This window comes from Anser brachyrhynchus (assembly GCF_964034855.1).
Source record: "Anser brachyrhynchus genome assembly, chromosome: 3".
Lineage (NCBI taxonomy): Eukaryota > Metazoa > Chordata > Aves > Anseriformes > Anatidae > Anser > Anser brachyrhynchus.
The window spans coordinates 1,621,396-1,635,620 of NC_137696.1; the positions used below are offsets into that span (position 1 = coordinate 1,621,396).

General features: G+C 55.3%; 1 protein-coding gene across 5 annotated transcripts in view; it reads left to right on the forward strand.

Annotated features, from left to right (window-relative positions):
• MEIS1 (Meis homeobox 1) overlaps positions 1–14,225 on the forward strand; it is a 198,184-nt gene that overhangs the window by 80,408 nt on the left and 103,551 nt on the right. For 2 of the 5 annotated variants that reach the window (XM_080587076.1, XM_080587073.1), the window contains exon 1: positions 13,259–13,549. The exons of 1 other annotated variant lie outside the window; for it this stretch is intronic. In XM_080587076.1, coding sequence (XP_080443202.1) covers positions 13,535–13,549 — 15 coding nt within the window. In that variant the 5' untranslated portion in view covers positions 13,259–13,534. 2 more of the 5 variants (XM_080587074.1, XM_080587077.1) reach the window with 2 other exon arrangements.

The window sequence follows — 14,225 nt, forward strand, 5'->3', positions numbered from 1 at the left end:
AAAGGGGGATTAGACAGAAAAATGAGATGTTAGGCAGATAATTAGGGAACTATTATAATTAGAATGTACTTTTAAATCCCCTAGTAGCTTCTAGTATGAAAGGGATGTCCTCTGATTAACTAATATTTCCTTTTAGTAGATATTTTTCCTCTTCCTTTTGTAGAGGAAGGCTTGAGCTGAATGATTTCACCCTAAAAATCACAGTTTACTGGGGCCCGAGTTCTTCTTGCAGGAAGCCAGTTTTGTTCAGGAAAAAATCCTAGATTTGGACTCGAAAGTGGCAGAGAGGGTTTTACCAGTAAGCCTATTAAATCATGTCTCTCCTGTATTAAATGCAGTCTTATTTATAGACAGTTTTTAGTATTCTTTGTATTCGGTCTCGAAGAGAAATTATTGCTGTTAGAGCAGCAATAGCCTTAGATTAAATTTTTATTCATGCGGGTTTTACACAAACGAAACTGCTTCCTATTTCTCCACGAAGTAGAAACCCGTGATGATTTTGAAAGGATGTGGAGCTTCGGCAAGAGCTGCTCTGACAGCTGCTGTTAATGAACGTGAGGCAAGGAGCCTGTCTGAAGCTGCCCGGCTCTCCAGCAGGGAGGAGGCAGGGACAGACAGCGGTCCCACCACGTACAGCCCCATAAATCAGAGCAGCACTGCCGAAGTCAGTGCAATTGTGAGTTAAGAACGGGGGATGAGGGAGAAGAAGGTGCCCCGACCCCCCCAGCTGAGCCTTTGCAAGTGCTGGTTCGTGGGGAGCTGCTGCAAGGAAGTGTTCCAGACAGGTAGGGAAAAGGGAAGAAGGGAAAAGAGGACGAGAAAAATACAGTCTTTTTTTTTTTTTTTTTAATGCCTAAAATTTTAGGAATTGAGAAAGGAGGGAAGCGAGTGCAAAAGTTCAGTCTGAATGCGATGGCCAAATGTTGCCTCTTATTTGAAGAAGTAGGAGGAGAGGCCAGCAGGGGGAACAGCCAAAGGTCCAGGCCACGGAAAGCACTGGTAGATGTTTGTACGGTTCTGTCATCGGACAAATAAGACTCCTGTTCTTTCACCTAAAAAACAAAAAGCAGATGGATAATTGCTTTACGCAAAGTCAAGAACCTTGGCATCCATCTGCAGATATAAAAGATGACTTAGTTAAAAAGCCATCCGATTCCAGCTTACTGGACAACAGATTGCTGAGAGGAACGCATCTAACCTCAGAAGAATGCTTGCAAAGAGCTGAGTGGTCAGGGCAGCGACCATCGCGGGTTTCTGCTTCGTGCAGAAACACCCAGCTTCACAAGCTCCCGAGGTAGCCGAGGCGCCAGGTGGTGGAAGCAGACAAATGTCACCAACTGCCGGTGACAGCGCAGGAGGGACCCAAGGACAAAGGCGGGCTGCGGTGGGAACCCCGGGGGGCAGAGACAGCCCCACTCGGAGCTTGCCCCAGGTGCAGGGAGCAGTGGGGCACCAGGGCTATGTCCATCGCTCGGTGCCAGCACCAGCTCAGCCCCGGCACCGACACACCAGGACCTGCCACTACGAAGTGCTGGCGCGAGCTGGGACTCCTCACCGACCCCCTGCCTGCGTAAGGGATGAGTGAACCGATGAGGAGATGAGTCTGCTGCTTTGTTTTATTTTTCCTTTATTTATTTTTGCCCGAAGACTGGTAGGCAGCAGCCTCTTGGCTGGTATTTTGATACACCCAGCTGATACAGGGTCTGAGAGCAAAGCCTCCCGACTCACAGTGCTGTCGCTGGGAGAGATGGCAATGTCAGAGCCAGGACCACCGAGCCCTGGGGCCGGGACCCTCTGCACAACCTTCGGAAGGAGAAGGACTGAGCTGAAGTGCAGAGACCCTGACACCAGCATGAACCAAGGCTGCCAGACATCTCCCAGCTCCCCAGGCTGGGCCCTGTCGTCCCGGTCAGGAGAGAAACGTCCAGAGAGGGGAATTCGGTGGCTCGAGGGAACGGCCTGCTGCCCTGGCTGGGGACACGGAGGAACACCATCAGTTTTCCTTATCCCACCAACAGACGTGGGCCTCCCACTCAGACTGGGACAGGGAAGAGCCATGTGGCCTGATGACACCTCCCGGCCCTGCGGTGCCACTCAGCCATGCTGCTGAAGATGTCTTCATTCATCCTCTCCACAAACACGGCGCTTGCGGTAGTGGTACAGCACAACGGGGAAAACACAGTATAGAAAAATATGATGGGTTTATGTCTTTTATGTCTTATACTGCAAACACATAAAAACAATTAGGGTTTGGAGGATATTTTCTAAAAGCGAGGAGAGTGATTGGCAAGGCAGAGAATATAAATACAACGCCCCTGAGACGGTGAGGGACATATTATTTTTCCAATTTCACAGAAGAGAAATGCCAGATCAAAATTACTTTCCCGAGATCACGCGGGGTGATCCTGACACCCTTTCTATTGAGTGGTTCTTCCTGGAGGGTTTCTCTATCTTGGTGCCCAGAGACCTCAGAGTTATAGAGACTTCAGGGCCCGCGATCCGGCGGTGTAAATTTACAGGGTATGAGCCACTCTGTATTTATTCCCCACATAAATATCTTTTCAAAGTAAGCTGCCTCACCCAAAGGCACTTTCAGAAGTGTAAGGCCAGCAGTAACGCTGCTAAGAGAATTAACACTGTCCCACATAATTAGCGGTAATTAGCACTGGTCAGGACAGGAGTTAATGCACACCAGCACACGTAAATTCTGCCTGCGTGTCCCCGTGCAGACATAAAACGAGCCCAGGAATAAGACACCACTCGGTGAGAAAATAAAGGGAACAGGTGATGCTCTGATGCCTCGCGTGAGTCTGAATGCAAATTCTCCATATTCCACTCCTTTATTCAGGTTACGAAGCCCCGTGCCCTCTTTTTGGCACTGTAACAGTTCTGAGGGGTATTTTAGAGCCCGTCATTTCTGGGGGTCTTATGGGAAAAAATAAATCTGAGCGTCAAAACCAGAGGCTGCGGTGATACGAGCAGATATCTTCGGAGAGGGTTTCTAAGTAGATTCCCACTACGGGGTTAACCATTTGTGTCAGCAGAACTAAATTACGGGCTCGACAGAAAAGAAGAAAACAAATAAAAAGAAGAAAATGTTGAAACAAATTCAAGCTCTCCCCTCCTGGGGGTAAGAAGCTAAAAACGTGGCGGAGGAAGGCTCCTTGGCACAGGGCCAGAGCAGCGAAGGGCTCCGAGTGCAGCAGCAAAAATAACAGGAAAATGTGCAACGCTAAAACCCACACGAATTGGGCAAGACAGAAAGAAAGAATGAAAGAAAGAATTAAAGAAAGGAACCGCTGGCTTGGTGAGACGGGGCCAGCGTGCATTTGGGATGCCAGAGCAAACGGGTTTGTGGATGGGTGACGAGCAGAGGACCAAGGCTGGACCTGCTCTCCTGGTCGTCAGCTTGGGGTTTTGAAGAGAAGATGCATTGTGCAAAGCCACCTGGCTGCAAGCAGCCTCCTCCTCCCGTCCTTCAACAGGATTTGGCTGAACTTGGCCCTTGATAGTTACAAATTCTTGAAAACTTGGTAGAGCGGGTGGCAACCTTTTGGGCAAAACCCATAGAGTCACGGCGAAAATGAGCTTTTCTAACCCAGGTCGCCTGCTTCAGCTCGTTGGAAAAGTCACTGAGACCAAGGTTTGAAGGACACACGGGCTGGGTCACTGAGCACCGGTCAGTTTTCCAGAGCCACTGGGATCCAGCTGCTCCCACCACCTTCTTCCAGACCTGCTGGGCCGACCACCATTCGCAGTCTGGTCCCTGGAAATGGGCCTCTTCCAAGCAGGAAAGCAATCCGAAGTGTAATTTTAAATTAACTTGTTAAAATATGGGGGTAAAGCCCCTGTATGAACACTTAATTTGATTTAAACCAATCTTATATTGATTTTCTTAAATTGATGACTGACTCATTTGGGCTAAACAAACAGAAACCGCTCATAAATCGTAACGAAGTGCTTTTTCTTTTGGGCTCTCCTCGTCCTAGCCAGTTTAAGCACCAAGCCGAAGTGAAAGCCGGGATATTTTGACATCAGCTGGTTTTGGCTAGAAACCCATGGGCCTGTTTGTGCCGACGCTTGTAAATGGATTTCTTTTTGATCAAAGTGAGCAGAGGCAAGGTAGACGGAGAGGGACTCCGGCGGCGACGTCAGCCGAGAGAAGAGCTGCTGAGAGCAGTGGGCAACCTGTGCGAGGAGAAGGGAACAGATCCAAGGGAAAACATGAGGCAGGCGGGCTTGGCTTCCCAAACAAAATCTATATTAAGAGGCAGGCAGGTAAGAAAAGCTGTAGGAAAAGCACTGGAAAGCGGAAAGAGGGAATGGAATAAACTACACACCCGCAGCAACAAGTGGTCCCGCGGCGGAGTTTTCTTAGGAGGCCTCTTCCTTTTAACACTGATTTTGGAAGGCACTCGTGAGGTAAAGCTCCTCTGAGAGCCCCTGGCTGTTGGTGACGGTCTCGTGCCGTGTCTGCAGGAGCTCAGGATCACTCAAGCACCCCGGGCAGTGAAGGAGCCAGCAAAGATGGTGAAGACCGAGGAGCTTTGTGGAGCTCGGAGCAGGGAAGGCAGGGGCTGGAAACAAAGCCCAGCAGCGGGACAGCCTGGGAAGGCTGAGCAAGGAACACACGTGGAGCCACATTTTACGCCTGTGATGCTCACCCTGCCTTGTTGAGATGGGGCTTGGGAGGAGCCACCTGAGCGAGGAGGCGAGTGGTCCGCTCGTGGTCCTTCTTGGAGGAGCCCGGCCCAGATCCCGGCTGCCAGAAGAAGGGGGGCTGTACACTGCCTCCCAGCCCCACGAGGCAGAGGGAGGCACCCGAGGGATGTGCAGCACAGCAGGAGAAAGCCACCGGCCACTTGAGTTCAGCAAGGCAAAGATTTTTAAGCAGAGTTTGACCCATGTAGGAAAGGCAGACAGCGGAGCTTTCCCCTCATGTAGAGGCTCTGACATGTGCTTCCAATACAGAAAATAAAGCAGGAGCTAGGGTTACTGCGAGGCTGAGTGTACTAATGAATCAAATTGTCTCTACACAACTTCAAAGGCTTTGGGAAGAGGCAAGAATAACTAGAAATGTAACACTAATGGCAACGACAACGGAGCTGAAACCCGGTGAGGGTCTCTTCATCAGGAGAGAGGTGCAGCATGCATAGAAAAGAGTGAAGGAAAAGCCTGGCCGTGATGTACAGCGAAGGAAAAGGAGCAAGAGTTTGGCAAGAATAAAGGCAAGGCAGATTGGGCTCGGTGGGAAAATGGGGTGAGCAGCATAGGAATGAAATCTGAAAAGAGTCCTGAAGTAAGAAGCGTTTCCAATACTAGCAAGGACAGGGATGTAATAGGGATACAAATAATCAGCAGCACAGATGACTGTAATAAACTATAACAAACTTCAACACGGAAATGTAAAAGGAGGAATATGATCTAAGATAGTATGGGAAAAATGGTTTAAAGCAAGATATTCAAGGGGGGGTAGGTCTGGGCAAGGTCCAGGGATGCTTTTTAGGAATTAGTGAAGAGAGGGGTGGGAACAGCTGGTCCTCAAGTGGAGGCCTGAGGGGCAGCGTTTCACCATGTGCCACCACATAGCCGCTTGGTTAAATGCCTTGAAAACCTCCTGTTTTCACTGGGGCAAAGGATTCGGCGTCCCCCAAACCCCTGGGGAGCTGTTGGGTGGGTAGAGCCCACTGATGTGCTTTTATTGGCTCCCCAGCTGAGAGGCTTGGAGTGACTTTGGTCATGTCTACACGTGCAACGAGGTCTGTGTACCTTCAGAAAGGTACGTCCCTTTTCAAAAGGTGGTTTAGGCACTTAATCCTACTGACTGTCAATGAGCCTTGTGTTTGTAGGCAGCTCCTGAAGCGCAGCTTGCTGCCCATGCTTGTTCGAGAAGGTTTAGACCTCTGTCAGGAATTAGGTGCCAAATTTTCTCTAAGGGTGGACTGCGGTCCCTGCCACGTGGAGAGAAGAACCAAACTACCTTTGGAAATTTGAACTGAAAGGATGAATTTCGGGATAGTCGCCCTTCAAAGCGTGCTGAAAGCCCTCTTAGCCAAAATACAGACGATGAGATTGATCTGAAGTGTACTAAATGCGTGGAAATGGTGTTGCAGGTGGGGTGAGCTGAGCTGGTTGCTCCAGGAGCTGTTTCTCTGGTTCTGCATAAGAAATGCTCCCTTTGCAGAGTTTGGGGTGTTGGGGTGCCCGTGTGAGTCCTCATCTTGTTCCCATGACTCAGTTGGGGATAACAGAAGGAGAGCGTTGTCTTTAAAGTGCAATTAGAGCTGTTTAACTGAAGCTAATGTGCTGGAGGTACAAAAAGTGCCCAGTGGGGTGATCTGGAAGCAAGCGCTTTTGATGCACCCACCTCGACAGGTTCTCCTGACCCGCGTTTCCCTTTGGCATCCCCGGCTGCAGGTCTTTTACCGAGCTCTCTAAAAGAGTCCTAGAAACTGGCCATTGGCATCACGTCCTCACGCGGGATGCTCCAAAACCCTCGACCTTCGGAGCTCCCCATTCCGAAGCCAGCCTGTGGGCCTGGCCTGGCCCCCATAGGTCTCGCCATCCCCATGTCGCTGTCCCCACTCACCTCGCCGTCCCCACGCGGGCAGAGGCGGCGTGGGGCAGCAGGGGCCCAGCCAGAGGAACCACTGCCGTGTGGGAGGCCCAGGGCTCGGGAGGCAGCTCCTGGGGCTGGGGCCCCTCCGAGGGGACGCTCTCTCTCCGCTCGGAGGAAAGTGCAGCTTTCACCGCCTCTCTTCCCCGACCCCCCTTCTTCTTTCCCTCACTTCTTTTAATTTTTTCCCCCCTCCCTGCCCGCCTCTCGCAGCTGCTGCCTCGGGAAGCCGGCCTCGGTGCAGGAGGAGGCCGCCTTCCCCTGCAAGGCTCAAGGGCGACGGCAGCTGCCTCTGCTCCATCCAGCGAGTGAGGAGAATGGAGAGGGGACGGCAAAGAGGGGGCCCCGTAGGCAAGCGCTCCTGTCCCGGGGGACAAACCCCAGCCTGATGGTTTTGGGGACGGCGTGGCTTGCGTGGCACTGCTTGTGCCGCGGGGAGAGGGGCCGCATGAGTTTGGACGCCTCTCCTGCAAAGCAGGGGGCTCAAAACTGATTAACGAGGAGGGATTTTCCCCATATTGTCCTTAAAACAGACCTTCGTGCTCACACCCACGCGGAGCCATGCAGGATTTTCTCACAGGTGTCCTTGCTGGCCACAGATTCCGCAGGGCAGTGCAGAGGTGCAGAGCCAGGTGTGTGCGGGGACACCTGCGAGACCCCGCCGTGAGCACAGCGGGGGGGGTCCCCCACCCGGCCGCCACCCGCTGCCACAATCTACTCTCTTTTCACCCCCATTTGCGCTCTTTCTGCCCCCGTTTGCTCTCCTTTTGCCCGCACTGGCAAACAAAGTCGGATGCAAAGCGCTTCGAGACGACCACTTTGTGCGCCGGTACCGGTGCAAGCCGTTGGAAAACGGAGGAGCAAGAGCAAGTTTAAGCCATTCCGCAGCCTTTTGTATTATTATTTTTATTTATTTATATTTTTTTTTGTAAATTCATTGCCGGGATAATTGTTTGCGGGGGGAAGGCTGGGTGTTCAAACAGCTCCGCGGCTCCATGTAGCAAAGTCAGTAGGCAACTACGCACAGGGCGGTGATAACGCACCCAGGGGTGCGGAGAGCAGCGCGGCGGCGGCGGATCGTGATTCTGGGGGGAGAACGGGGGGCAAGGCGTGGGGCTGGGACCGGGACCGGATCCGGGACCGGGACCGGGAGTGACACCGGGAGTGCGACCGGGAGCGGGTGGCACCGGAGCTGCGGCCGTGCAGCCGGCTGCCGCCCGGCAGAGCGCTTCCCTTCTCTGTTACCATCCCGGGGGTGGATTATTGCTATTTTTTAATTTATTATTTACAGCGTGTGCGTGATTTCTGCCCCGGTGCTGGCGGGGACGCGGCAGGTAGCGGGGAGGGAGCGGTGCCCAGAAGGAGTTGGTCGGCAAAAAGCAGCAAGTGGCCGGGGCTCCGGCACCGCTCCGCCGTGCTGCGGCTCACCGGGGCGCCCCGAGGTCCCGGCTCTCCGTGTCCAGTCTGAAATCGGGGGGTTGAGTCCGGTCCCCGCCACGCTGCACCCCGAGAGGGAGCTTTGCGACCCGGTTAGAGGGGAACGGGCTTCGTTGGGCTGCTTGCACCGGGGGCACGGCGGCGTGTCCTCGCTGCTTTGTCTGCTCGGGGGGAAGCTCCCGTGGTCCTGGCTGGCAGAAATCGGCCAGGTCGCTGGGTTTTGTTGGGTTTTATTTTTTATTTTTTATTACTATTATTTTAAATTTTTCCTCCGGAGGCAGCAGGCGCGAACTCGGAGCTGGACTTTAGCGCAGCAGGAGCGGGGAAAGTCTCCGGGAAAAGGTATCGAATATTTTAGGCTAATGTCACCCTCTGTTGAACTTTCCCAAGTGACTCCGAAGGGAGGGAGCCGCAGCGCTGGCTCTGCACCGAGCGGCCGGGGCTGCGCTCCCCCCACGGCTGGCCGGGCTGCGAGCCCTTCTGCGGGGGTGCCTCGGGTTTTTTGGGGGGGTCCCTGGGGTTTCCCCAGAGGGGAGCGGAGCTCTGGGCTTTCACAGCTCCCTGGGGCTCACGGAGGGGGCCAGCTTTTTGTCTGAAGGCGCACGGGCTGCCGGCACCCTACAAAGGCGAGCAGGGCTTTGCAGACCGGCTCCTACCGCCCGGCAAACTTCTCGGAAAGAAAAAGAAAAAAGAAAAAAAAAAAGGAAAAAAAAAGAAAAATGAACGCTAGAAAAAGAAAGAAATGAAAAGAAAAAAAAAAGGAAAATAAAGGAAGGGAAAAGAAAGAAGGAAAAAGAAAGGGAAAAAAAGAAAAGCACACACTTTTTTTACACCTCGCCCCGAACTTTTATTCCCAACATCTCCCCCGCCGCTCAAGGCCGGGGCGATGCCCCCCCACCCGGCCACCCCTGCGCGATGCTCCCGGCCGGGCTCCGTGCGAGGCTGCAGCCGGGACCCCCCCGGACCCCCCCGCACCCCGGGCCCCCTGCACCAAGCGGGCTCGCACCGGGCCGCTGCGGCGCTTTCCGCACGGACGGATGCTCAGGAGGGCGTTTTAAAGGCGGGTGCGCTATCTACCCTCTTTCTTCTTATTATTTATTTTTTTACACCCCCCCCAAAAGGTGCTCAGCCCCTCGTCCCGCTGCCCCCCAGCCCGGCCCCCCCCGGGCAGCCCGCGGCGGGGTTTGGCGCAGCCCCGGCTGCACTTTTCGCAGCGCCCAGTAGACGGCACAACAGCTCAATCCTTCAAATGCAAAGCAGCCGAGCGGATTTATTTATTTGATTTGATTTTTTAATTAAGCGGCCAGAGTTTCACCCAACGTTTCGGTGCTTTTTTTTTTTTTTTACTATTATTATTATTATTTATTATTATCGTTCAACGAGAGGCGCGGAGAGGGCTCGGCACGGGCAGGGGGCGCAGGGCAGCCGGGGGGAGCACGGGGCAGCGCTCCCCCTCCGCCACGTTAATTAGCACTAATGAACTTCGGGGCGCCTCGTGCTCTAACTAGGCTAGGTGGTGCGCTCCCCCCAAAATAAGAAATTGTAAAAGCGAAGGAAATCGCCCTAAAAGCGGTGCCGCTCTCGGGGCTTGCTCCGGGGCCGTGGGAGCTGGCGGGGGGCGCGGAGCCGGGCACGGCTCGGCTCGGCACGGCCCCGGTGGCACGGCGGGGGCGAAGCCGGCCTCGCAGCCCGGTTCTCGGGGAGGCCACGATCGTGCTCGGCCAGCCCCGGGCGGAGCCGGGCTGAGAGGAGCCCGGGCCGGTAACTCATTTCCCAGTTAATTTTATGAAAAGGATTTTATAGCGGCGTTTAGAAAGTTTTAAGACGGGCGTAAATTTTATTGGGAATCTTTTATTCAAGCCCTCCGTTTAATTAAGAAAAGGCCCCCGCCGCCGGAGCGCAAGCAGGGGCCGGGCCCGGGGATGCCGGGGCTGGGAACGGGGCCGGGAACGGGACCGGGACCGGGATCGGGGTCGGGGCCGAGCCGGGCCGGGCCGGGCCGGGCCGCCCTTTGTTCGCCGCACAAACCCCAAAAGTGCGGGGACGCCGCAGGGTCAGCGCCCTAATGCTGCCCCCGCCCGCCCCTTTACTCCCCTCTCCCTCGGGTCCGGCCTTCAATAGCTCTTGAAGGGGGGATTTTTTCCCCTGCCGTCTCTTCGGGCGCTGCCTTTTGGGGTATCTCGGCACGGCTCGCCTCCCCCCTGATCCGCGGCGTTCCGCCCGGAGCTCCCCGCCGCCTCCCGAACCCTTTCCCGTTTGTTTGCTCCTTCTTATTTCAGGTTTACAGATTTTCAATATCAATGGGGAAAGAGCCCCCTCGGATGCTCCTTTCCCCCCCCTCGCCGCAAATCCCTTCTAGGAAGGCAGCAGCGGAGCAGGGAAGCCGGCTAGAAACCCCGTCTTTTATTGTTCCTAGGTATGACTAATTCTTTCCCGAAGCTGGGAAATTCAGCCCGATTAAAAGCCTCATTTATTACCCGATAAGCAAAGGGACACAGATTCCACCTCGCGGAGGAGGCTCCCCTGCTCCCGAGGCGGCTTTTCGGGGCTGAACCCGCTGCCAAAGGCCTGCCTCAGCCCGGCCACAACCCGGGGGGGTCCGGGGGGGGGGCGCAGGGGACCCCCACTTCTTGCTTTATCCCCCCCCTCTGTTTTTTTTTCCCCCTTTCCCTTTTATTTTTTTATTTTTTTAGCATTACTTCCCTCGGTACGACGGCAGCGGGTTCCGCAAGCCGCCGGCTCCGAGTTCGGCCCCTCCAAAAAAAAAAAAAATTAATAACCCCCCCCAAAATTAAACTCCGGCCCCAAAAGCGGCGTCGCCCGAGGGGGCAGCGGGCAGCGAGGGCCGGCGGCGGGCGCAGCGCCTCGGCGAGCGCCGCCGGTAAGAGGTGTTTGCTAATTGCGTGTTTGCTAATTGCGTGTTTGCTAATTGTAAAAGCCTTATCCGGAGCGGGCTCTGGGCAAACAGTTTCGCACGGCCCTAATCACGCCGTAAAAGCGTGCGGGGCTCCGGCGGGCGGGATGCATCGCGGGCAGGCCTGCCTCGGGATTAGGAGGGATTTTCCCTTTTTTTTAAAAAAAATATATTTTTATTAATTTTTAATTTTTTAATTTTTAGGGGGTGGAAGGAGCAAGGGGCTGGCACAGCACCGGGGTGCCCGGCGGCAGGGGGGGGGATGCCGTGGTGGGGTGGGGGGGGGGAGCGCGCTTACCTGCCCGGTCTGCGTTCCGCCGCCCGCCGGTAAAGGGCCGGTGCCGGCGTAACGGGGGTCGGGAGCGGGCCGGGGGGCTCGGCGCGGGTTTCCCCCGAGCGGGAGGCGACCGGGACGGGGGCACGGGAGGGCACGGGAGGGTACGGGGGGCTACGGAGAGCTACGGGGGGGTTCGGACGGGTCCGGGGAGGCGATGCGGGGAGCATCGCCCGGTGCCCGCAGGTACGGGGAGGGGTTGGGGGTGCACCGGGTGCGGAGAGGGGTCCGGTGGCGGGGACCGGGTGCGGTGCTGGGACCGGGACCGGGTCCGGGATCGGGGTCCGGTACCGGGACCAGGACCCGGACCGGGACCCGGACCGGGACCAGGATCAGGATCAGGATCAGGACCGGGTCCGGGTCCCGGTGCCGGTCCCGGCGCGGGGTCACCGCCGCCCCTCGGCTCTCCCGGCGCGCCCCCGCCCCCCCGCGCCCCTCTCCCCGCGCGGACCAATGGGGGCGCGGCTCGGGGCGGCGCGGCGCTGATTGGGCGGCGGCGGCGCGGCGGCGGCGGCCGGGGGCCGGGTGAGCTCACTGAGCGGCGGCCGCGGGGGGAGCCGCCGCCGGGGCCGGGGCCGCGGCCGTGAGGGAAGGGAGGGGGGGGACGGGGATGCGGGGGGGGGCGCTGCGCGGGCGCGGAGCCTCCTGCACACAAAGCCCCGCGGCCTCCCGGGGGCCCCCCCGGCGTGGCTACGCGGGGCCGGGCCGTACCCACGGGGGGGGGGGTTAGGAGGGGGGGGCGTCTGTACGGGGAGGGCTAAAGGGAGATAGGGGAACGGGGAGGGGGGGGGCAGCGCCCCCCCCGCGCTGCGCTGGGAGTTGCGGGCGCCCGGCGCATTGTGTGAGGCGCGACCTGTTATGGCCACCACTACTTCCGGGTTCCCGCAGTCGGCTCCTGCCCGCCGCTCGGCGCGGCGCTGCGGCGGCGGCGGCGGCGAAGGAGGAGGAGGAGGAGGAGGAAGAGGAGGAGGAGGAGGAGGAGGAGGAGGAGGAAGAGCAGCGAAGAGGCGGGCTAGCACGGCACGGCCCGGCCCGGCACCGCACCGCACCGCGCCCGCCTACCGCCCAGCCTCGCCCGCCGGCCGCGCAGGGGCAGAGCGAGCCGGCGCCGGGCAGGAATCAGCAGCGAGCCGAGCGAGGAGCACAAAAAAAAAAAAAAAAAAAAAAAAAGAACCTTTTTAAAAAAAAAAGAACAAAAAAAAAAGAACCCAAAAAATTAAAAAAAAAAAATTTAAAAAGCCCCCGTCGTCAACATCATAATAACCGTAATAAAAGGAGCCGGCGCGTTAGAGAGCTTTTTTATTTTTGAGAATTTTTCACCCCCAGCTCTCCCTCCTCCCCTTTTTCAATTTTTTTTTTTAATTTTTTAATTTTTTTTTTTTTTTTTTTTTTTGGTGAGCGCCCGAGGTCTCCCAGGCGCGGCGTGGAGGGGAGCGCCCGCAGCGGATCGTCAGCCGTCAGGCGGCACCTGACCGCCCGCCAGCCATGAGAGCCGCGAGCCGGGGCCGAGGGGCGCCGTAAAAAAAGGAGAGAAAAGAGAGGAGAAAAAGAGGCGATTTGGGGAAAGGATACTTGCCTCCGTCCCGCTGCTGTCTTGGAAACCGGAGGGGGAAGAGTCAGAGGCAGAGAGAGAGGAGACAGGGAGAGAGGGAAGGAAGAAAAAAAAAGGAAGGAAGGAGGGAGAGTTGAATTTTTATTATTTTTTTTTCCCGATTTTTTTTTCTCTCCTCCTTTTTTAATGCTGAGTTACCGCATCGCTTCGCTGAGATCCAGCAAGCCGAAGATTTTACCCGATTGCTTCCATTGCTGGCGACGCTGAGGGATTTTTGCATTTTTTTGGGGGAGAGGGGGGGGGAAACTTCGCGATCCTTTCTTTTCACACTGGCCTTAAAGAGGATATATTAGAAGTTGAAGTAGGAAGGGAGCGAGCAGGCCGATGGCGCAAAGGGTACGTATTAAAAAAAATGGATTTCAAATGTGAAATGATATTGAAACGTGGCTGACAGAGACGCTGCGAAAAAGTTTTTGTTTTCTTTTTTTTTTTTCCTTTTTTTTTTTTTCTTTTTCCTTTTTCCCCTCCTCTTTGGAGCAGGGGCACAAAGCGGTGTCCTGGCCCGGGAGGATTTCTCAGTTGTACTTGTAGACTTAAAAACCTGTATATATTGACGTTTTCTTGATTCTTTCAATCCCCATCCCGGATCTCTCACGGAAAAGGCAAGCTTTCTATACATTAATGACATGCAGGCATGTAAGTGAATATGTCCGAGCCTCTGTATCTGTTGGTTTTGTAGCTCTAGTCCTACCGATGTCTTTTTTAAAGTCACCAGTGCTTGAAATATTTTAATGTGTGCATGTCTCGGAGCGTTGGGCTGTGTTACTGATGATATACCGCGTCACTTTCGGAGGATAACTTAGAGCTGGGAGTAAGCAGAACTTTTTTTTTTTTCCTCTCTCTTTTCCTCTTTTTTTTTTTTCCCTTAATTTTTTTTTTTTTCGGTTATGAAGGTGCAGTGCGATGGGCAAAGCTCTTTAAAAAGAAACTGATCCCTGACTTTAACCTGAATTAGGGGCTAGCAGCGTGCGCTGCCATGTGCATTGTTATACCTTGTTATTTTGGATGCCATCCCCTATTTTTTTTTCCTTCCCCCCCCCCCCCTCCAGCTACCTCCCCATTGAAATTTGGGCAGAAATGGAGCGGGGGGGCAGCCGGGGTCCTGCGGGCAGGCTTTGGCGAGGGGAAAAGCCCTCGGCAGAAGTTTTCCGTGCGTAATTTCGCCTGCCGCCCCTCCGAGGGCTGCTCGGGAAAGAAAGTTGCTCCGCTGACAACTTGCCTTTTACTCGCTCGGTCCAAGCAAGTGTCAGGGCTCTCTAAACCTGGTCATTCACACCTTCGCTTTTAAGAGACGAAAAGTGGCAGTTTCCCC